This window comes from Magallana gigas, chromosome 4, assembly GCF_963853765.1.
Source record: "Magallana gigas chromosome 4, xbMagGiga1.1, whole genome shotgun sequence".
In the NCBI taxonomy this organism is placed as follows: Eukaryota; Metazoa; Mollusca; class Bivalvia; order Ostreida; family Ostreidae; genus Magallana; species Magallana gigas.
In genome coordinates, this window is record NC_088856.1 from 19,802,808 (window position 1) to 19,825,683 (window position 22,876).

Below are 22,876 nucleotides of genomic sequence, written 5' to 3' on the forward strand. Positions count from 1 at the left end.
TTTTGATTCACTCCGCTCCCAATAAGGATGAATGCAGAGTGTGCCAAAAACCCTTAGTTGGCATCTGAAAAAAAAACCCGGAGCTTTGTAAATTATTCAACTTAGCTGTAGATTAAAAGATTGTTAAAATAAATTCGATTCTGAAATGAATTCAGCTGCTTGCTTTAAGAAATTAATTAAGTTTTTTCAAGAAAGCATGGTATGACTAAACATCTATTTATTAGTATAGAAGTTTAGGATAAATCGGAATAATCTGATTCTCTTATAGATGCTGAATTATATTGGCCATACGTGTTTTTACCAACACCTGCATGATCATAATCATTGTCTTCTTCATTCAAAGGTTTATGATTTGCAATATCATAATCAGATACGTCCGATAACTTTGCAGACGACGTGCAATTATATATTCCCTCAACACGTCTTTTTCTGGTGTTTTTGTCTCTAAGATGATCATATGTGCCATCGTCTGCCTCCTTATAAGGACTCTCAGATCCAAGTATAGCGTCATTAGCTAAATGGTATGTAGGATTCGATTGCTGTAGAATAGAGTTTCTGTGGACGTCGTTACTGTCTGTATAAGTATAATTTTCATTTTCCATGGTTGGAACACTTTTTACTTTCTTGTCCCTTTCCTGTTTATGTTTCAGTCGTCTAAGAAAATAATAAAAAGTCACGTTAACAGATTATCTTAATTTTTGCAAAATGAATGCTCTTACATTTTGTATTAACTGCATTGAGGAACATCATGCAGTTGATTCGATATTTGATAAAAAAAAAAAACCATTTTGCTGAAGCTCGAGATATTTTATCATTAATCAAATGATATTAATATGATCATTGCCTACTGCTACATGAACGTTTTACTTTTCTTTTTCCTATTTCAGACATAGTCTGAATTTTAATAGTGATAATGTACAATCATCTTGTAGGTGGTACTACGTGTATAGTTTGTGATACCTATGGTAAAAAACCACTGCAACAGCGCAACAACCTAGGACAACTATTACAACGACCACAGGAATGACTGTTCCAACTGTTGACCCATCTGCAAAAATAAACAGAAAATAGACTCATTTGTTTGAAGATAAAAAGTGTATGTTCTTTCGATAAATCGAACAGCAGTAACTATCAATTTATCAGACTGTAACAATCTAAGTTGGAATGAATGCAGACGTGAAGTTATTATAATAGTTACAATTTTCAAGACTGATTTCAGGACCTATGGTATCCATGTTGCTAAAATTGTGCCGTATTTTGGGAATTTTTTTATGTATCTTGCGCCTACAAGTAAGTTATATTTGCTGAAATCTTTCGTATTTTTTCTGTATTCATTGAAGTTTATTAAGGAATAAAGAAACAATTTTTGAGTATTATGGGATGATAATATTGGTCGTGCCGTGGTCAAATCCAATAAAGCATGAAGGGCTATATGATAGATTTGACCACGCCCCGACTTAAATGATCACCTCATAACATTAAAAGAATGATTCCTTCTTACTTATATTTATAATATTTCCGATTTCTACACTTTAAAACAGCATGAATTAAAACCACTAATTTTTCATGTGGCACATGCTATGCATTACTACGGGGCACAGCCAATGCCGTTTATCAGTTATGCTACAAGACATATTTTGTCAATTTTGTGACGCTCATCTTTTATGCAATTATTGAGTTTTAGGCTTCTTCAAAATTGATTCGTAGTGTTAACACCGACAAAGACAGTAGAAATTGTAAATACAGGTGCTTAACACATACAGTCGAACTGAACTTTCAACACTCGGAAAAAAGTTTGATAATTCATCAATTTTTCAAGTAGAGTCTCATGATTAGCTAAAACACATGTAACATAGCGGGTTAACTATTTATGTTTATACTCTCGACTCTTCACTTTCACTTTTTTAATACAATTAAAGACGTAGTGCTATACATTTCTTTACCAATGGGACACGACTAAATGTACTAAGCGTATCTTAACTCTTTTAAAATTTAAATTAGTAATGGTAAATATTTCATATGATTTGTAGTTAAATCTCAAGGGTGAAACGATGACAAAACGCAGACAAAAGATTTTCTCATCTTCATCGAGTCTCATCTGAAATGCTTTTTTATAGACCAAACTCTTAAAAAATTCTCTTAAGTTTATTTTTTTTTACTTACAAGTGGTTCCGAGAAAACGACTTAAAATGACTTACTGTGTTTGTAAGCCAAATTACTGAAATTTGAATTACGATTGGCAATCTGATTTAATGGATACATTCGATCACAAACGGCTTCTACAAACATTTAATGTTCGAGACTTGTGTTTATGTTTCCAAGACGGTAATGCAGGATATTAGCTCTTGAAGTTTTTCAAACTGATATCAGAATAATTTAAATTTGTTAACACATTTCTGACTGAAATGAATTTCAAAAAGGTACTTAAATTGAACAGATCTTCAAAATTCAAGAAACTAATGCTTAAAAAAAGAAACCAATGATGTTTTTTAATAAAGGTACCGAAGGTAATACACGGTCGTTACAGTATTATATAATGTTTACAAAATTTGGTATAACTTAGAAATTGATTGCAAATCAATTCAATTCAAATGAAACCATTTGCTTATCTTTTTATGCAATTAAAAGGCTTTTTGGAGATCACGTTTGAATCTAAATTTAGAAATAGTATAAATTACCGGGAAAATACTTTTGTTATACCTTTTGGAGAGCGAGATAACTCTATCAGATCATGGCCCGTCTGGACTTGCTGGTAACTGCTTGAAGTTTTATAGAGTGTGGCAGGGCTGTCTGTACTCTTTGGTGAATAAATATTAGTTGTAGCTGTCTTCTTTAGCATGACGGTAGTTTCTATTGTAATGTCTGAAAGCGGTGTACTTGCATGTGTTACCTACGTGGACATGTATAAAACAAAGTAAAAGGACTTGTTTAAAAGAAAACAATTATATAGGTAAAATAGTTCTTTGACATTCTTTCAAATTACTTAGTTCAGTTGATGGTATGTAAAATAAAGAACATGATTGACCTACCTCTGAACAGTACACGTCAGACTTTAATTTGTCCGTGCACTTAACGTATTTGCACTCATGATCAATACCATTCGTCATCATTTTACATTGCTGACAGGAACTGATCATTTGTTTAGATTCTTTTATATCAATACCTATTAAACAATTTAATTTCAATATATAGAGAAAAAAATATAGCAAAAAATGATAGCAAACATATTAGAACAAACCTGTAGCCCACTTTTGTTCATTCGAGAGTCTTAAACTATGTTAACAATGTAACGGTTATCAAGATTATTTTAATAGTTTTAAAATGAATTTTTGGTATATTGTCGCGAAACATTCGAGGTATAGAATAATGAACATAGCATTTTGAAATTTGATTTTTATTTGAAAATAGTATATTTTTTCTATTAGGTGAACAAGATTGAAAAAAAATTGCCAGCTAATTACCGTTATTTCAAACCAGTAATTCAAATTTCAATCAAATTCAAAATTGATAAAAACAAGAGGCCTATGGGCCAAATCGCTCACCTGAGCAACAATATGCATTATATAATCAGCTTAAAGTAGTCATAATAGAAAATATGTGGACAGTGTGGTATATTACATGTAGATCCTGTATAAAATAAAGTCTACCCCACACCGGATATTCTTGTGTTTATGATCCAGTCCCAGATTATTTTATAGTCATATCACATGTTGAGCATTGCAGTTCTCAAAAAAATCCTAAACAATTGTTTATAAACGGGATATAAACCTACACTTTTAACCCCTTGTAAGGCCCTAGAACCGTTCAGGGGCTAAAGTCTAAACAATTTTTAAGAATCAGCAATATGTCAAAATGCTTGCATATATGATAACATTTTAGTTTCTGCGAATAATTAAAATGTTTTGCTTTGTACAAAAATAATCCCAAATGTAGTCCCACCCTACTCCTCACAATTTTGATTTTAACAAATTTGATTCCACACTATCTGAAGTTGCTTTTACCTAAGTTACAGCTTTTCTAGATAAATGGTTTTTTAGAAGATTTTAAGATGTTTCTTTATATATTCCTACGTACAATTTGCCCCCTCCTTCCCTGTTGTGACCCCATCCTACACCCGATGATCATGATTTGAACAAAATTGAATCTACTCAACCTGACGATGCTTCCACACAAGTTTTAGCTTTCCTGGCTGATTGATTTCTGAGAAGAAGATTTTTAAAGATTAATCATTATATACTCCTATCTAAAACTTCGACCCCCCATTGTGGCCCCATCCTACCCCCGGGAGTCATGATTTTCACAGCTTTGAATCTACACTACCTGAGACTTCTTCCACATAAGTTTCAGCTTTCTTTGCCAAATGGTTCATGAGAAGATTTTTAAAGATTTACTTTACATATTCCTTTGTAAAATTCGACCCCCCCTCCCTTGGTAGGCCAGCCCTACCTCTGGGAGTCATGATTTTTACAACTTTGAATCTACAGTACCTGAGAATGCTTCCACATAAGTTATAGCTTTCCTGGTTGATTAATTTCTGAGAAGAAGATTTTTAAAGATTTACTCTATATATTCCTATTTAAGAATTCCAACCCCCTCCCCTCATTGTGGGCCCGCTCTACCCCCGGGAGTCATGATTTTCACAACTTTCAAGCTACACTACTTAAGGATGTCTCCACACAAGTTTCAGCTTTCCTGGCTGATTTGTTTTTGAGAAGAAGATTTATAAGGATTTACTCTATATATTCCTATGTAAAAATTCGAACCCCCCCCCCCATTTTGGCCCCACCCTACCTCTGGGGGTCATAATTTTCACAACTTTGAATTTAAACTACTTAAGGATGTCTCCACACAAGTTTCAGCTTTTCTTGCCAAATGGTTCTTGATAAAAAATTGTTTTAAAGATTTCTCAAAAATGTTCAATAATTCCTAATTATCTCCCCTTGTTAAAAGGTGTGATGTGAAAATTTTTCGGACTGACGGACGGACGGACAGACGGACAGACAGACGGACAGACAGACAAATGGACAGACGGACGACAGACAAAATGTTATCAGAATAACTCACTTTAGCTTTCAGCTCAGGTGAGCTAAAAAGCAGTTTAACATTATTATAATATAATCCGAAAAAAAATATATTTCAAAACGTAATTTACTTAAGTAATGTGTTGTAACTGTTGTAATTAAGTGAGAATCAAAAAAAAGCATTCGTATAAAATATAATAGGAATATCTTTCTGACGAGTATATTTTCATGAATGATATTCACTGAAGATTTTATTACAGTGTATGTCAATATTTTATTGTTTTAAAGAACAGTGTCGTGATTAAAATTTGTTCAAAACAAATATCATAATTTGATAATAAAATGCTATTGTTACAACACAAATGATGTTTTGTTTTTCAAATGCTCCAGCAAAAATATGTGGCATAACATAAAAAGTTGGGACTAAATTTTCTTTCTGCTAAGAAGAATTGTTTTGCCTCGGACTAGAATGTCTCGACGTCATTGGATGAATCGTGTCACGTGATTGCCTTATAAATCTCTTTACACGGCAAGCGTCAAAATTTATACGGCAACATGGCAGACGTAACGTTATTTGAGCTAATTTTTTACACAAACGTTCGACCATACCTTGAATTTTTTAAGCCCCAAAATATTTTAGAGTGATATCCCTTTGCCCGTGACGTAATAAAACGATTCTATATACAATGGCATTCAGGTTTGCTCAGACGACTGACGAGAAAGGTACAAAATTAGAGAATAAGCCTATGAAGTTAATTCTTATATATTATCTTTTGTTGTTTACATATCAAACTTTAGGTCCTCGACAAAACAAAACACTTATTAGGTTTGTTACTGACTGTTTACAGAAATTTGTGGTGTCGGTAAAGTCCATAGAAGACTCGGCTCCGCCTCGCCTTCTATGGACTTTACCGACCCCACAAATTTCTGTAAACAGTCAGTAACAAACCTAATAAGTAATATTGGCACCATATATATGATACGATTTTTTTTTGTTAGTCAGAAAGCATTGTTTTATTTCACTCATTAATTCAGGTAATGGGGGACATGCTGCGCAAAAAAGTAATGCACATTTTTAGCATTCTCAAGTTCACATCTTAGTAAAGTTAATTTTTTGAGGTTTTTTATTCAGCTTGAAAGAAATGGCATTATCCAGCACAAAAGGAAAAAGGGAATATTCGGTAAAAATAAAAACATATTTAGTAAATACATCAACCTGAACATGGTCTTAAATTATTATGGCGCATAGCGAAGCTTGAAAGTCATCTTGGTATCGTACGACCGAATATTGCAAAGTTTTAAGGAGCTGAACAACTCATACAATCAATAAATCCACTGAAATGAGTGCAAAGTTTTCGTATATGTTTGAAGAATAAACTAAATGATGCCATTTAGAGCCGAACTGAACGTTATTTTGACTTAAAAAAAATGTTCAAGTGTTTACTTTTTAAATCATCTTTAACCCGACGCTCTTGTAGCCTTTCAGACCTTTGATTTTCCTTTACCTTGATCGTATGATATATAATTTTCCTTGACAACCCCAATCCAACGTGGAGTATGTGTATAGGTTTGACATGCTGATACTATGTTTGTTAAATTTATTTTTCCGATGAGGTAAACTCCACTTAATTTACAGCGATTCATTCCATCTCTCCATTTTAGATTATTATCTGTCGTAGGAGAACTTCCATTGAAGTGAGATGAAGCTAAACAAAAATAAGAAAACTGGTGTTTTAACGATGCAAACATGTTCTTTAAACAGTACACAAACGGTATGTGCATATTTTAGACAATTGGGATTTTAGATTTTAGCTGTTATTTACCACATTTGCTAAAAAAAACTCAACACTTAGAAAACATTGATCTCAATCTCATATACAAATGTACACACATACGAAGTTTTATTTCAAAACTGAGAAAGGTGTGCAGTGCGTCGTATCTCTTATCTAAATTTTGTTGTTTTTTGCTATTTCAAATTTCAAGTTTCCTCCATTAAAACTAAAATCGCACGTTCAAGAAAAGACTTAGTTTATTTTATCCATTGAACATTTGTCATTTTTTAAAACTTCCATGTATACTCTAAATAGTAAAATATAGGTAAATATATATATTCGTCTTTTACGTAATATTCTGATGTTATTTCAATGTAAGTATATATTTTGCAAACTTACACTGACTTAAATTCATCAAAGCGTGTCAGCCCCCCTTATTCTAATTATTTTCTCGCGCAACTTGTTGCAAAGGGGATTTAGCATCGCTGCTGTGCGTGTGTGGGTATGTGTATTTGTCCATTTCAGCCTTATAAGCAAGATTTATACAATCATCGCATAAATTTTTATCAACAGCATGTTAAAAAACAAACCTTAATAATTTTCAAGTAGTTCTTTTAATTTTTTTTAAAAATATCATTAAAATAACAACACTTAAAATAACAAATTTATTTACGACTTGACAAGAGACATTTCCGGTTCGTGAAAGTAAACATTTGAAATCGACAATTTGATGTATTATTTGATTTAGATCATTTTAAGAAAGAAAAAAACCAAAAGTATTTTAGATATAGGATGTAAGACGGATGCCCTAAGTGACAAATTGAAACACGCAGGAGATTATGATCATCCCAATTAAATCAAAACAAGTCGAATGTCGAGCTAGTTTCCGAATTACTAGAAGAGAGGAACATGATTATAAATCAGAAGAGACTTTGACGAATATCGTCAACATCATTTAACAAAGTTGATACGTAATTCAATTTTAAAAAATGTGGAAATTACGACACGTTAACTCGAATTTTGCAATAGAGCAGACTGCAAATCTTCAAACCTTTAGCTACGTGTAATATTCATTACGAAACTTAAATTTGCCTACAGTTATTGTTTAAATGCGTAATAATTGTCAATGATTAAAGAAAATGAACTATATAACTAATGTTAAAAACAGTTGTGGTGTGTTCTGTCAGTAATGGATAGGAATTGTACACCCCCCCCCCCCCCCCCCCATGAATACATCCCAAAGCGTGGCGATAGGAGTAAACAAAACATTTGTATTTCAAAATGGTTTGAAGAAGATAAATATTTGGTCCTTTCAATTTCATGTATTTTTCGAAATAACACATTTTCCCCCACAACATTTCATTTTGTGAGGGATACTCCACTTTTCGGTGCCTTTGTTTGGATGTCGGGATGGATTATCGAAATTCACAATAATTACTGTCTTATCAGGTAAAATTCAAGTATACTTGTAGTTTATGGACAAAATCTGATCATGTTATAGGCAGTAACTGTGGCGCAAACATTTTGTAGTTAATTTCAAAACGTCTTCATTTATAGCTAAAAATAGTCATAATATACCCACTGATGTTGATGAAATGCGTCATTAATGCTTTCTGAAATTTCAAATGGCTGTTTTCTTTTATCTTGATAAGATTGACCTGTACTTTTAGCCTGCTCACTCTTAAATTGATTACTTTCGTTCCTTTTATAAAATGTTTCTCATTAATTAAACAATTAAAAAGTTCATCTGAAATAAACACAAATCGCAAATGTTGTCCTAATATTTTGATTTTCGGGGAATTGTTTACTTTTACTTAGCAACTGCATCTATGAGTTTCGAAGTCGACGTAATTAATATGCATAATAATTGCACGCGAGGGCGATAAAACAGTTTCAAAAGGGCAATAACATTATTTTCTGTGAAATATAACTGTAAAAAAAATCTGTAAATACCTGTGTTATATGAAGAAGAAATATACATACTTATTTTACGGTCGCTGCATATAACTGGCAGAGGTAACCGACAGTCAGTGTCCCCAAGTTTTGAATCCGTACCACATTGTAAAGATAGGCAACGACTTTTAATACCCAGAATACTTGTTTCTGTAAACACAGGTGCATAAATGTATATATATATATATACATATATATATATATATATATATATATATATATATATATATATATATATATATATATATATATATATATATATATATATATATATATATATATAACATTTTAAATACAATTAAAGCTACTATATATAATAAGAGTCAAATTTGACCCTTAATCTGCTTTTCTTTAAAGAGTTTCAAATATATTAAATTGTTATGTTATTTTTAAAAAGAATTAATAAAAGATATATTTTTTTAACCTATTTATTTGATTTATTTCTTTTACTGGCAGAATATGACGTTAGAAACGCCGCTATTTTAATTATTCCATCAAAATTCGTAAAAATTGACATTTTTCTTATCTTTTTTAACCGGAAATTTAGAGCGCAGCTTTGAACAAGCAGACTTTTTTTTGTCACTTATTAGTCTTGAATAGATACATCTCTAATGAAAATATTTAGTTTGTTCAAACATGTACTCTATGTTCTCTGAAAGAAAAATGCTTAAAACAAGCTGTTTGTGCAAAAAAAGCGAAAATAGCGGGAAATGATTATCTTTATGGTGTCATACTTCTCAATTGTGGGCACTTGAAATGAAATGGAAATTTTGAAGAACCCCCCCCCCCCAAAAAAAAAAAAAAAAAAATTAAAAATGCCCCCCTCCCCGCCCCACCCCCCCAAAACAAACAACAATGAAAGACAGTTAAATGAAGTTCATTTTAGGGGCCATTTTAGGATAAAATCATATATTGTCCTTACAATAAAGCATCTGTTAAGATTGCCCAATCTTCATCAATTATCTAGTCAATAAATTATATTTCATCGGATTAAAATATAACAAAACTGGTAACTTCAATCTATCTTGCCATTGAACAAAACTGGTAGTTTCTTCGATCTATCTTGCCATCGAACCGATTCAAATTTTCACTTTCAGGAATGCAATATCTTCTTTATAATATTGACCCGTAATCTAACTTTTGCATCACGATGACCAACAGAAGACTAAAAATGATGGATTGAAAAATATAACTGATAAGGTTTGTTCATATCAACCTTCGAATTTACACGTAAAAGCTATTTTTGCGAAGTTCATTCAGTGAAATATGAACAATTTTATACTTCTTGTTGTTTTTTATTTCACTCCTAGGGTTTAGTATGTGTTAGGTATAAATCATGTATTTGATTTTTTACGGTACATGATATTTACAAGATACCAATGTTATTTTTATCCAATAATAATCCAGTAAATATTATTCATATAAAACTACAACATCCGAAAACTTCATTTCCAACAAACATTTTTGTTGTTCCTTATATTTATCTACAAGAACATTTTGTCTGTTTTGGATAAATATCACACATTAGATCCCCAATTTTGGAAAGGTTTTTCCTAGGCAGGTAATTTTATATGGTAAAACCATAATCTTTTTTTCCTGACTAACAGATCACATACTTCAGTCTGCTGACTTACGAAATTATTTATGAGTTACTGTGGAATCATTTAAATTCGCGGGGCCAATTTTCGTGGATTGTGGGGTTTTTTTGCTTATTCACAGGGATGTAATTTCGTGGGTGCGTCGGTTTTCAGTTTCAGTAACAAAATGACTCTTTCTAAATTTGCTTTCATTGAGGATGTGGAATTCGTGGGGAAGGGCTACCCACGAATACCACAAATATTGAGCCAACACGAATTTAAATGATTCCACAGTAGTTTGCTATTGCATGAATGAAATTAAAAAAAATGTTGACTTTATGTACATGTACTACATCGGTATATTGAATAGTTTTCTCAATTTCTGCACAAATTTAAACAAATTGAATATTAATTGTATCCGTTTGTGACCTCAAGAGTCTTGGTTCGAATTTAGTATACTCTAAATAATGTTCTATGTAACTGTTTCAAATTTCATCTGAACTTTGATTTACTTTAGCATTTTGTTTGACCAAAAAGTTAATTCAATTTAACAAAAAATGCTTTGTCCAAAGTTGGCATAGGTTATAATTATCAAAATTGGTTCAGAATCAAAAGTTCAAAACAATACGAAAAAGCAAGCGAGAGGCTAAATAATTATGCTCAGAGAAACTTGAAAAATATATATGCTTTCTTGTCATCTTTAAACCAAACCTGTAGAAAATATATTAAATGCGGATTCTCCTCCACATTCTGAAGACATCAATAAAGCTTTGTCACACATATACGTGCACTTTGATGGAGGTAGTCGATTTTTGAAGTCATCAAAGCCGTTAGGTAGGCAAATGCAAGAATTTCCCTGATGATTGAAAAAATAACAAATTAGTGAATGAATGACATTTATGTGGTAAACGGTTTATTTAGCATCAGCTAAATAATACAAATACCTTAACGGCAAACTCAAGGATTTTTTTCTGAAGGCAATATTCTTGGCAGAGTGGAGGTGATGATATAGAAAATTCAATTTCGTTCTCCAATTGCACTGATGATGCATTGTAACAACCTAAAAAAAAACAACGAAGACAATACTTTGTATTTAGTGCTTGGTAAAACTGTAGTTTGATAACTAAAGCCTTAGTACTTGTTAACAGATTAAGGTAATTGCGTTGACTCTGCTTACTTCCACCAGGTACATTAAGATGTTTTTACGATGATTTCTTTATAAACGTAAACTAAGGCACATCGGTGACCTGACTAACAACCCCATTTGAGAACAGATTGGGATTTGTTCGTAACATAATTTTCCTCTTATCTGTCGACAATTATGCCTTTTTAAAAACTAACTACAAATATTTAATTACTCGAGAACTTTTCAAAACAATCGAAAAAAAAAACAACACTGGGACGATCATCTGATTCTTTTAATTCACGGTCAGCAATTGATAAGCGAATTTATTTTAAAAAAAAACACATTATAGAATGTGAAATAATAAGGGTAATAAAGTATATTTTAAAACCTTTTCAAAATTTTTATCGCTTTAACATTTATCAAAAGTATGATTTATTTCACATTTGTTCAAATGAAATCATTTTTTAAAGAGTTAAATCAAGAATACCTAAGGGAGCATTTAATATATATTTTGTCTTCTGTTTATCTAATTTATTCGGATGGTTAACGAAATGAGTCTTTATACTATTGATATTACCGTACCTTGAAGTTTGATCCAATGAGATGTCCGGTTGTAATTCCCTGTCCAGTAAAAACTCGATGATTTATTTGTACTAAGCGTAAGTGATTGATTCTTCTTTTTACATTTTGCTTGTGCTTTAAACCATGTCATTTCAGGCATGGACCAACAAAGTCCTAAATGTAAAAAAAATAATCTTTATGTGTGTTTATTTTATACATGTATCAATATGATAATTGAAAAAAATAATTCGTATTTGTTTATTTCTCTTACCTGCAAGTGCAGAGATAAACAATGTTATCACGTAGATTGATTTCATATCTGAAAAGTGTATCTGGAATATATATTAAACCCATGTTAGAAATAACGATATTCAGATTACTAATCTTTCTTTCTAAAATTTGATTGCAAATCTATCTATCTATCTATCTATCTATCTATCTATCTATCTATCTATCTATCTATCTATCTATCTATCTATCTATCTATCTATCTATCTATCTATCTATCTATCTATCTATTTATCTATCTATCTACCATCCATTTTGTTATATAGGACGAACAACATTTTTACTTTCAATTTTATTTTGTTACATGTACCTTAATTATAAAATAGACTTGCTAACATCATGTATCACGTTGATACATGTAATGCATTGTGGCAACGCATTTTGAGAAAAAATTACGCGCTTTGGAAAAAAACCAAACATCAAAGTGCGTTAAATTTGGGACCAAGTTCAGTCACATTGAAATAGAGTTTTATGCTGGTATGGAGATAGCTAGCATTGCCGAATGTTTTGTAATGCAACAAAGCATAGACCGTAAGAGAAATAAAAAAAACAACATTTTATTGTTTTTTTTAGATCTCCCTCAGACTAATTTACATGTAATGGATCATCCATAAAGATACATGTATCAATATTGTCCACCAGAACGTTATTTAGATAGAAGGACCAGATATGTAAATGCTAATTATAGTACATATAACTATACTTACATTAAATCAGTACATTAAAAATTAAATCTGAATTTAATTGGCTAAACAATACATTAAGAAGAAGTTTTAAAAGTCAAACGCAAACGTAGTTCAACTCAATATGGTAAATTGCTGGCTAGGCAGTTATAAACTGCATGTACTGTAGACAATACTTAGTAGATATTATCAAAACCTCTGTATTTAGTGATACTGTTTTATGTATTTAAGGTCTTCCGTTTCCAACGGAAGACCTTAAAGTTTTCGTACAGTTTCTTATTAAGGTATTCCGTTTCCAACGGAAGACCTTATTGTTTTTGTACTGTTTCTTACATTAAGATCTTCCGTTTCCAACGGAAGACCTTACTGTTTTCGTACTGTTTCTTCTTATTATTTTTTTCCACAAAGTTTGTGCACGCGATTTCTCAGAAACCATTCGGCCGATTTTGACTATTTTTCACAAATGATTGCCAGAGGTCACAATTCTTCACGCTTTTTGAAATTCTGAAATCGTCACTTCCGGTACCGATTTACGGCCGATTTTCTATTTTTTACGACCTATTTTGTGCAGAGCTGATAGAGATATGAATATGAATTTCAGGATAGGTAGTCTATAGTTTGAAGTTGTGCACTATTATGTTGTTTTACGCCAGTGGCGCCATTTTTTGGAGCTCGCATAGGCACAAGATTGGATACGAATTTTCATTCAAAATTTTCATTCATTTTGATTTGTATCTTTTTATCAGTTGATATTGTGTTACGACATGTATGACAAAAGTGATAGAGAATCAAACGTTCTTTTTTAACAAAATCAAAAAAAAAAAGAAAAGGGACTGGCCCCTTTATTTAGGGACTAAGACACTCGTAAACTCTATCACGAATATCTTTTAAATGATAATGATTTTGCAATGCATTATAGAAGCAAAGTTGTTGACCGTAGCAATATCTATCAGAAAAAAAATATGGCCACGCCATAACGTAATTAGGGATTTTTAGGGGCTAAAGTACTTAAACTTTGACGCAATATATCCAAAGATGGAGACATATTTTGTTAGGCAAGAAGAATAAATGTTTGCATTGATATTCTGATCGATTTCACTAATCAAAAGACCAATGGCTGTCCCCATTAAGCATCTAGAGGGCTGGCCCCTATAATATTCAATCATTTGTGTCTCAAAAAATGTACAACAATTTTAGATCGGTGTAAAGAACAAACAAAAATAGTAATGTTGAGACATTTTCAAAGAAATCAAGAAAAAGGGACTGACCCCTTTAATTTGGGGCCAAAACACTCGTAAACTCTATTTCAGATAACTTAAAAATGATAAAGATTGTGTAATTCATTATAGAAGTAAAGTTGTTGATCGTAGCAATATCTATCAGGTAACATCTTTCTGAAGCCTATTTATTACTACAAGTACTTACACTTTGATGCACTATATCTAGAAAAGAAGACATATTTTGTTCACCATTGTAGAAGAGAAAATTTTTGCATTGAAGATTCTAATCGATTCCATTAATCAAAGCACTAATGTCTGTCCCCATTAAGGATCTAGAGGGCTGGCTCCTACAATATTCAATAATACCTCAAAAAGATAGATGTAATAACAAAACATGTTAGTATTCGTAGGACCTTTTGAATAAACTCAAGAAAAGGGGGCTGGACCCTTAAATTACAGTGTAGTGGCACTCGTTAAGTCTTGGGTTGGCCAAGAGACTCGTAATGTCTCGTACACATACCTTAAAAACGATAAAGATTTTGTAATGCAGTATAGAAGCAAAGTTGTTGATCGTAACAGTATCAGTTTGTAAAACTCATTGCAACACCCATTGATGACGTAATTAAAGATTTTAGGGGACTAAAATCTTAAATTTTTAATGTGCTGTGTGTGAAAAAGCAAAACACTTTGTTAAGTATTGAAAGGACACTCATATACATTATCTGAAAGATAGGGATTCAGTGGATATTCTGAAATTTCATTGATATTTTAATGGTATCGTTTAAAAAAATGAACGGAAGACCTACTCGTTTCCAACGGAAGACCTTATTGTTTTCGTACTGTTTCTATCTTGTTATTTTTTTCCATAAAATTTGTGCACGCAATTTCTCAGAAACTGTTCAGCCGATTTTGACCATTTTTTCACAGATGATTGCCACAGGTCATAATTTTAGATATTTTTTGAAATTTTAAAACCGTCACTTCCGGTACCGAGTTACGACCGATTTTCTATTTTTTACGACCAATTTTGTGCAGAGCTGATCTCAGAAACTATCAAAGATATAAGTATGAAATTTTCAGGATATGTTGTCTATAGTTTGAAGTTTTGCACTATTATACTTTTTAGCCAGTGGCGCCATTTCTTGGAGCTCGCATAGGCACAAAAATTGGGTACACATTTTCATTCAAAATTTTCATACGTTTTGATCTGAATCTTTTAATCAGTTGATATTTTGTTAGGATATATATAAAAGAAGTAATGGATAATCAAAAGTTCTTTCTAAAGAAATCAAGAAAAAGGGCCGCGCTGATCCCTTTATTTAAAGGCCATAACACTCTTAAATCATATTAAGAATATCTCAAAAATGATAAAGATTTTGTATAGCATTATAAAAGCAAAGTTGTTGATCGTAAAAATATATATCAGAAAAAGTCATTGTCACGCCGATTTTTTTATGTAATGAGGGATTTTAGGGGCCAAAGTTCTTTAACTTTGACGCAATATATCCACAGAAGGAGACATATTTTGTAAGGAATTATAGAAGAAAAATTGTCTGTATTGATGATTCTAATCGATTTAATTAATCAAACACCAATGTCTGCCCCGAGTAAGGATCTTTTGGGGCTGGCATTGATGATTCTAATCGATTCCACTAATCAAAAGACCAATGTCTATCCCCATTAAGAATCTAGAGGACTGGTCCCTAAAATATTCAATTTTTTGTATCTAAAAAATGAACAAGTTTAGATAGGTGTAAGTAAGGACAAAAAAAACTAGCATTAGTGAGACCTTTCAAATGAACTCAAGAAAAAGGGGCTTGCCCCTAAACTTAGGGGTCAAGAAACTCGTTAAGACTTTAACACCTACCTAACAAACAATTAAAATGTTATCAGGGAAATCAAGAAAAAGGGGTTGGTCCCTTAAAATTGGGATCTGATAAGGGATTCTAGGGGCCAAAGTACTTTAACTTTGACGCAATATATATACAGAAGGAGACATATTTTTAGCATTGTAGAAGAGAAAATGTCTGCTTTGATGTTTCTAATATATTCCAATAATCAAACGACCAATGTTGTCCCCATTAAGGACCCAGAGGGCTGGCCCCTAAAATATTCAATAATTTGTATCTATACAAATGAACAACAATTTTAGATAGGTGTAAGAACAAAATTGTTTAGTATTCTTAAGACCTTTTCAGGGAAATCAAGAAAAAGAGACTGGTCCCTCAAATGAGGGACCAAGACACTCGTAAATAAACTCTATTACAGATAACTTAAAACGATAAAGATTTTGTAATGCATTTTAAAAGCTGGTGATCGTAACAATATATATCAAGTAAAATCATTGCCACGCCCATTTATTACGTAATTAGGATTTTTTTTGGAGCCAAAGTACTTACACCTTGACGCAATATATCTAGAAAAGGAGACATATTTTGTGAAGTATTGTAAAAGAGAAAATGTTTGCATTGAAGATTCTAATCGATTCCACTAATCAAAACACCAATGTCTGTCACCAATAAGGATCTAGACGGCTGGCCCCTAAGCCATTCAATTATTTGTATCTCAAAAATAAACAACAATTTAAGATAGGTGTAAGAACATAAACATTTAGTATTCGTTAGACCTTTCAAATGAACTCAATAAAAAAGAGCTGGCTCCCTAAATTAGGAACCACGACACTCGTAAACTCTATTACAGATAACTTAAAAACGATAAAGATTTTGTAATGCATTATAGATGTTGTGGATCGTAACAATATCTATCAAGTAAACTCATTGCAACGCCAATTTATTATGTAATTGGGATTTTTAGGGGCCAAAGTACTTAAACTTTGACGCAATATATCTAGAAAAAATGAACAACAATTTTAGAAAGGTTAAGAACAAAAAATGTTAGAATTCGTGAGACCTATAGAATGGACTCAAGAAAAAGGGCTGGCCCCTTAAATTAACAAGACACTCGTGTAGTATTTTACACATGCTTTAAAAACGTTAAAGATTTTGTAATGCATTATAGAAACAATGTTGTTGATCGTAACAATATCAGTTTTTTAAGTCATTGCCACACCAATTGATGACGTAATTAGGGATTTTAATGGACTAAATTCTTAAATCTTTAATGTGCTTTACGTGAAAAAGCAAAGCACTTTGTTAGGCATGTTGAAGGATATTGACAATCGTATAATTATTTGAAAGTGAATGGTTGAGAGGAAATCTGAAATTTCATTGATATTTTATGGTATCGTTTAAAAATTTAACGGACGACCTACTCGTAACTCGTTACGAGATCGTTTCTAGTTATTTTTTTTTACCACAAATTTTGTGCAGGCGATTTCTTGGAAACTATTCAACCGATTTACGCCATTTTTTCACAGATGAATGAAAGTGATCTGAATTTATTTCATTTTTAATTTTTTTATGCCGTCGTCACTTCCGGTACCGATTTATCCCTGATTTTGTAACTTTTACGACCCATTTTGTGCACGCTTGATCTCGAAAACTATAAGAGATATGAATATGAAGTTTTCAGGATAGGTAGACCATAGTCTGAAGTCGTGCCTATTCTTTTTGTTTTTCGCCAGTGGCGTGGCGCCATGTCTAAGAGCTTACTATGGCTCAAAATTGGGTACGAATTTTGTTCCCCTTTTTGTACACACAATTTCTCAGAGATGACTAAATAGAATTTCTTGGAATTTGCAGGAGTGACAGAAAAAAATTATATCTCGAGTATCAGTTCTTCATTTTTTCAAAGTTCATTTCCTGTCGTCCGTTTCCTGTCCCGCGACAAAACGCTTTTGACATTGAGATCTCAAAAATGATAAGAACGTAAGCATTCAGACTTTGTAGGATTATAGACCTATAGTTATAGATGTCTTTTATCTATTTTGTTTTGTTCGTCATAACGTCCGGTCGTCACCGGAAGCACTTCAAATATTATTTTTTTCTTTTGCATTTAATTTGTTTCATTTAAAATTGAAATATAAGTAATAGTCCTTACATGTGTCATGTATTCGATCTTAAATAAAAAAAACACTGTGCCGGATAATTATGCCAGTGCCAAGGTGGCATTTTTGCACCCGCTTAAGCTGCAGATATCAAACAATTCAATTAACCATATGATAGACCATTGCTTAATTAGAGTTAACAACCACCTTTGTTATCAGTGTATCTCACCTGTCAGGTAAGATATTTACATTTCAAAAATAAATTCCTATTGGAAAATAATTTTTCACATAGGAAAATCAATATTCCTATAGGTAATTTGAAATTTCCTATCGGAATACAAGAACTTCCTATAGGAATTTTAATTCCGATAGGATTTGATAAAATCCGATAGGAAAACTTAATATCCTGTAGGAAAACTACATGTCTGAGTCAAATTCCTACAGAAATTACCATTCTCCTACAGGAAATATAATTTCTACAGGACTTTTAAAATATCCTTTAGGATTGTCAATATGTCCTGTAGGAGAGTCAATTCTCCTATGGGAATTATCATTTTCCGATGGGATATTAATTTTTAAAGGTAAATATCTCACCTGTCAGGTGAAACACTCTAAAATCAAAAGTGGCTATATACTCTCTAGACAATGGCCTATCATTTGGTATACATTGATTTTTCCGAAACTGCATCTTAAGCGGGTGCGAAAATGCCACCTTGGCAATGGAACAATTATCCGGCACAGTGTTAAAAACAAAAACATCTATTTCCGGTGAAATATCTGAAATATCTCAGAAAGCGTTTTTTTATATAAATGATCAAAAAGTCAAGGGATCAATGCACGAAACCTACTGTAAACGTCTTTAATTCCACGTGTCTAAAATATCACGATTTCCGTTGTAAGTACCTTTCACGGTGTTTTTAATTTCACGGATAATCGATTTCTTGTCCTATAAAAGTAAATCCTGATTGTAAAAAAATCTGATGAGAGATGAACCTGCATCATGTAATTTACATTATTTTCTTTTGAATAACGTACAATTAAAGCCTTATTTACGTTAAGTACTATGAGAATAACAAAACATGTTTGTGTCGAATGAAATAAGCACTGGTGTAAAATGCGTATTTGATATTTTGGGCATGAAAATTAAAGGTAAAACGTACATGTAATCTGTTAGAAAGAAGTACACCTTTATAATAAATCAATTTTTAAATGAACTGCTCAATATGAATGTCGATCGCAGACAACGTCATGGTTGTACAGGAGTCTTTGCCCTAAGGAGATGTCCGAGATAATAAGTGACAATTAGCCCCAATGTTCACAATGGCTTCGATAGGGCCGCAGAGATAAAGGTGAAACAAATATTCCGTTATAAACATTTGTTTAATTATGATATTAATTGTATTAAATTAACGTAATACTCATACTTGCTTTTTTTAACGAATTTTAATTATACTTTGATTACGATAAATAAGTGGTAACTTAGGCCCCGCTCATGCACACATGCATCTGTAATGGCGGCCTATACGGAGATGGTGAATGCACAGCTCAATATTCACGGTGTCTTAATGTTCACGGAAAATTGTCTGATCGTGAACATAGTGACATTAAAAACACCGTTATGTTTTCCACGTCTACAGTATATAGATAATAGACATTCGATAGAAAATGTGTTGAATTGCTTTCATTTTGTCAACTGTCACTTCCGGTCCTTTCCAGAAGGGTTCAAACAAATCAAGCTGTGTGAAAAATGAACTCTTTTTCTTTGACAATTTTAGTAAAATTGATAAACATTAAAGTACAAGTGTCTAACGTTCAAGAAATGCTAACTTTTTATTTTGACTGAGCATTTCCGTTTGTCCGTTTCCTGTCAAGAAAAAAAAACAATGACTCTACGAGATCTATAAAACGGTGATGACTTAAACAACGAAACTTTGTGGGATGGTAGCCCTAGGTATGTATCTATGTTTACATTATTTTGTTTAAATCGTCATCACTTCTGGTCGCCACCGGAAGCACCCAAATATATTTTTTTCTTATTTTTTATTTTTACATTGAATTAATATCAGTATATCATTACACGATCTTATATATGTTAAGTGAATTATATCAAATATCTTAGGTACCTTTCCTTTTTACAAATTTGATACCCGCGAGATTTTAGTCACTGTAAGTGATTGAGACATGAACTTTTATGAATGATAGACAATTGATTGAAGATGTGTTTAACGGGTTTTATTTTGTCAACCGTCACTCCCGGTACTCACCAGAACAGTTCAAACAATTCATGTTTTTAAAAAGTTTAACCGATTGTCTTTGGCGTATGTATAAAAAACAGCTTTAATTTTCATTAATCGCTTTCTCGAGACAAAAAACTAGTTTCACCAGGATCTCAGATTTGACAAAGAGTATCGATATTTCATCGTATCATATAAAACAAAATCGGACGGAAGACCTACTCGTTACTCGTAATGAGATCTAGTTTTTAATGTTTTCACTTGCTTACTCGAAGAAATAAACACCGGATGCTGAAGAAAATCACTTTACTTCAATGAAATATCAATAGTTTTTTTTTTATTTTTGTAATAGTGTACGACAATTTTTTGAATCAAATATTTTGTAAAACATTTATGCCTGATAATTATAGTATGTATTTATATAAGCGAAAATGTTTTCAAATAAGCATTTTAAGTTACAACATTTTTAACATGCCCCAGAGAAACAGGGGAAGGCTTTTTTCAAAGCCCCCTCCCCCTTCTCTGGATCCGCTAACGAACAATAACAATGGAAGTACCCTGTTTCACCATTGTAGAGGTCATACATAATTTCCTCCTAGAATGAAGGTCTATCATTACATTTTATATCGAATTACTTTTTTTAGATAACTACACAATCGATGATAATTATAAAATAAGATAAACAAGAATACCTGTTGAGCATTATACTTCCATTATCAATTTTTATTCAACTTCCTTGTTTGTATGACTTTAAATCCATAGTAATGACGTTTATCCGGTAAATGTCAGTCAGTGATTATGAATGTGCAAAGTCAAGAGCCAAAATATTCTGTAAACGAAATGATTAGGTGTGGTTTAAAATAATACTGCAGAATTCACAATTGAAGCTCTCTCGATAAGCATTTTAATTTAAGAAATATTTTTTTTTCAAAAATATACATATAAGTATATCTGTGAACATGGATTGAACAGCAGACGGAATTAGTCTAGTATATTTCTTCTCTCCATTAATCATTTTATTGAACATAAGATTAACAATTTCGGTATTAAAGTTCACGAGAATGATATTTGTTTTTTAGATCGTGTTAATTAAAAAAGAAAGATCAAGCAAATCAAAAGTTCATGTAAAAACATTTTGAATAACAATGTGATCGGAACTAAAACATTTTTTTAAATAAAATGCTTAAGACAACTTGCAATACCTAGATGAGATTGCAGCCTTGCGAAAATGTGCAATATGTTGTTGTTTTTTTTTTGTTATAAAGAAAACCCTATATACTAAGTTTACACAATACACTATACACAAAACAAATTTATCTGTTGGATTGAACTATAAAGTTCAATGCTAAAAATATCACACAATTCGTCCTGTTTTATAAGTTTTCAAGCATATAGGACATGACAATACGGAAGGTTACGCTGTCTAAGGAAGGAAATGCGAAGGCAACTTAAATGTTTTTATTATAGCAACATAGCTGTAAAGTGCGTGCACGATGTGAAAATGCTATTTAGGATTATGCAAAGGGTAATCTAGAAAAAGTTTGTTTCAAAACAGGTTTTATATAAGCTTATCTTGCCAAACAGCTAATGAATAAATATGAAGTACGTCTTATGTATATCAAATATCTATGAATGTAACATGTGTATCTCAAAAACATTAAGCATTCTTAAGCTGTTTAAAAAACAACCAAACAAACCAAATGACATCCGCTGAAACCCTCATTTGAAAATACAATTTCTTTTTTTTTTTAATTTTTAGTATGGGCCACTTCAAAAAATGTTTAACATTTATTATTTTCTCTCTGAAATGAACATAAAAGGGAGGCGAATAAGGAATAATCTTTTTTTTAAATACTGCAATAGGTTTCCTCTCCAAATTGAAAAATGATATTTAATATACAGTGTATATTATGTTTGATTTAACGTTGAAAGGCGTACAGTACCGATCAGACCCAACCTAACACCAGAGTAAACTGCTACTAAACCCTGAGTTTACTTTTGGAGTTTTCTTTGGGTTTACTCTGTGTTTACTTTTTAAAAATGTGGGTCAGCTCAGGGTTAATTTGGGTTTACTCGGGGTTTACTTTGGGTTTACCTGGAAATTGCTTTTTTGGTCAACTGTATGCACTGAAGTGTGAAACACACACGTAATATATCTTAAAATCCTACTGCCAGTTATTCCTGCCCCTCGTGTATTCCGAAGTAAACCCAGAAAAACCCCAGGGTTTAGTTGGTGTTTACTTTCTGTTAGGTCTGGTCAGATCGCCACCACATGTACCGTTGCAAGTGTGTATTAAGAGCGTAGAACAGTTATGTATTGTGTCATAAGCGATTTTCAAGCGCAAGCGAAAAAAGTCCGTTGTCCTCAATTTCCTGGATCAACTTAACAACAATTTGTACAAAATAAAACCACATATATAACTAAAGTTTTAAAAAATGCGATTAAATGAATGTCTAAGTTTATGTTTTTTCATTTATATTGTTTCATCTAAAAT

The 22,876-nt window shown here is 32.0% G+C and overlaps 1 protein-coding gene across 1 annotated transcript; it reads right to left on the minus strand.

The window, feature by feature from the left end:
* Positions 1-233: 233 nt before the first annotated feature.
* On the minus strand, positions 234-21,120 carry LOC105338041 (uncharacterized). Its single transcript, XM_066081597.1, has 11 exons — positions 21,074-21,120; positions 12,282-12,342; positions 12,032-12,184; positions 11,268-11,383; positions 11,035-11,179; positions 8,777-8,896; positions 6,527-6,727; positions 3,030-3,163; positions 2,701-2,890; positions 961-1,048; positions 234-654 (listed from the first exon to the last, which is right to left on the minus strand). The coding sequence occupies exons 2-11, from the start codon at positions 12,325-12,327 to the stop codon at positions 234-236; spliced, it is 1,614 nt and encodes a 537-aa protein (XP_065937669.1). The 5' UTR covers positions 12,328-12,342; positions 21,074-21,120.
* Between the last annotated feature and the right edge of the window lie 1,756 nt (positions 21,121-22,876).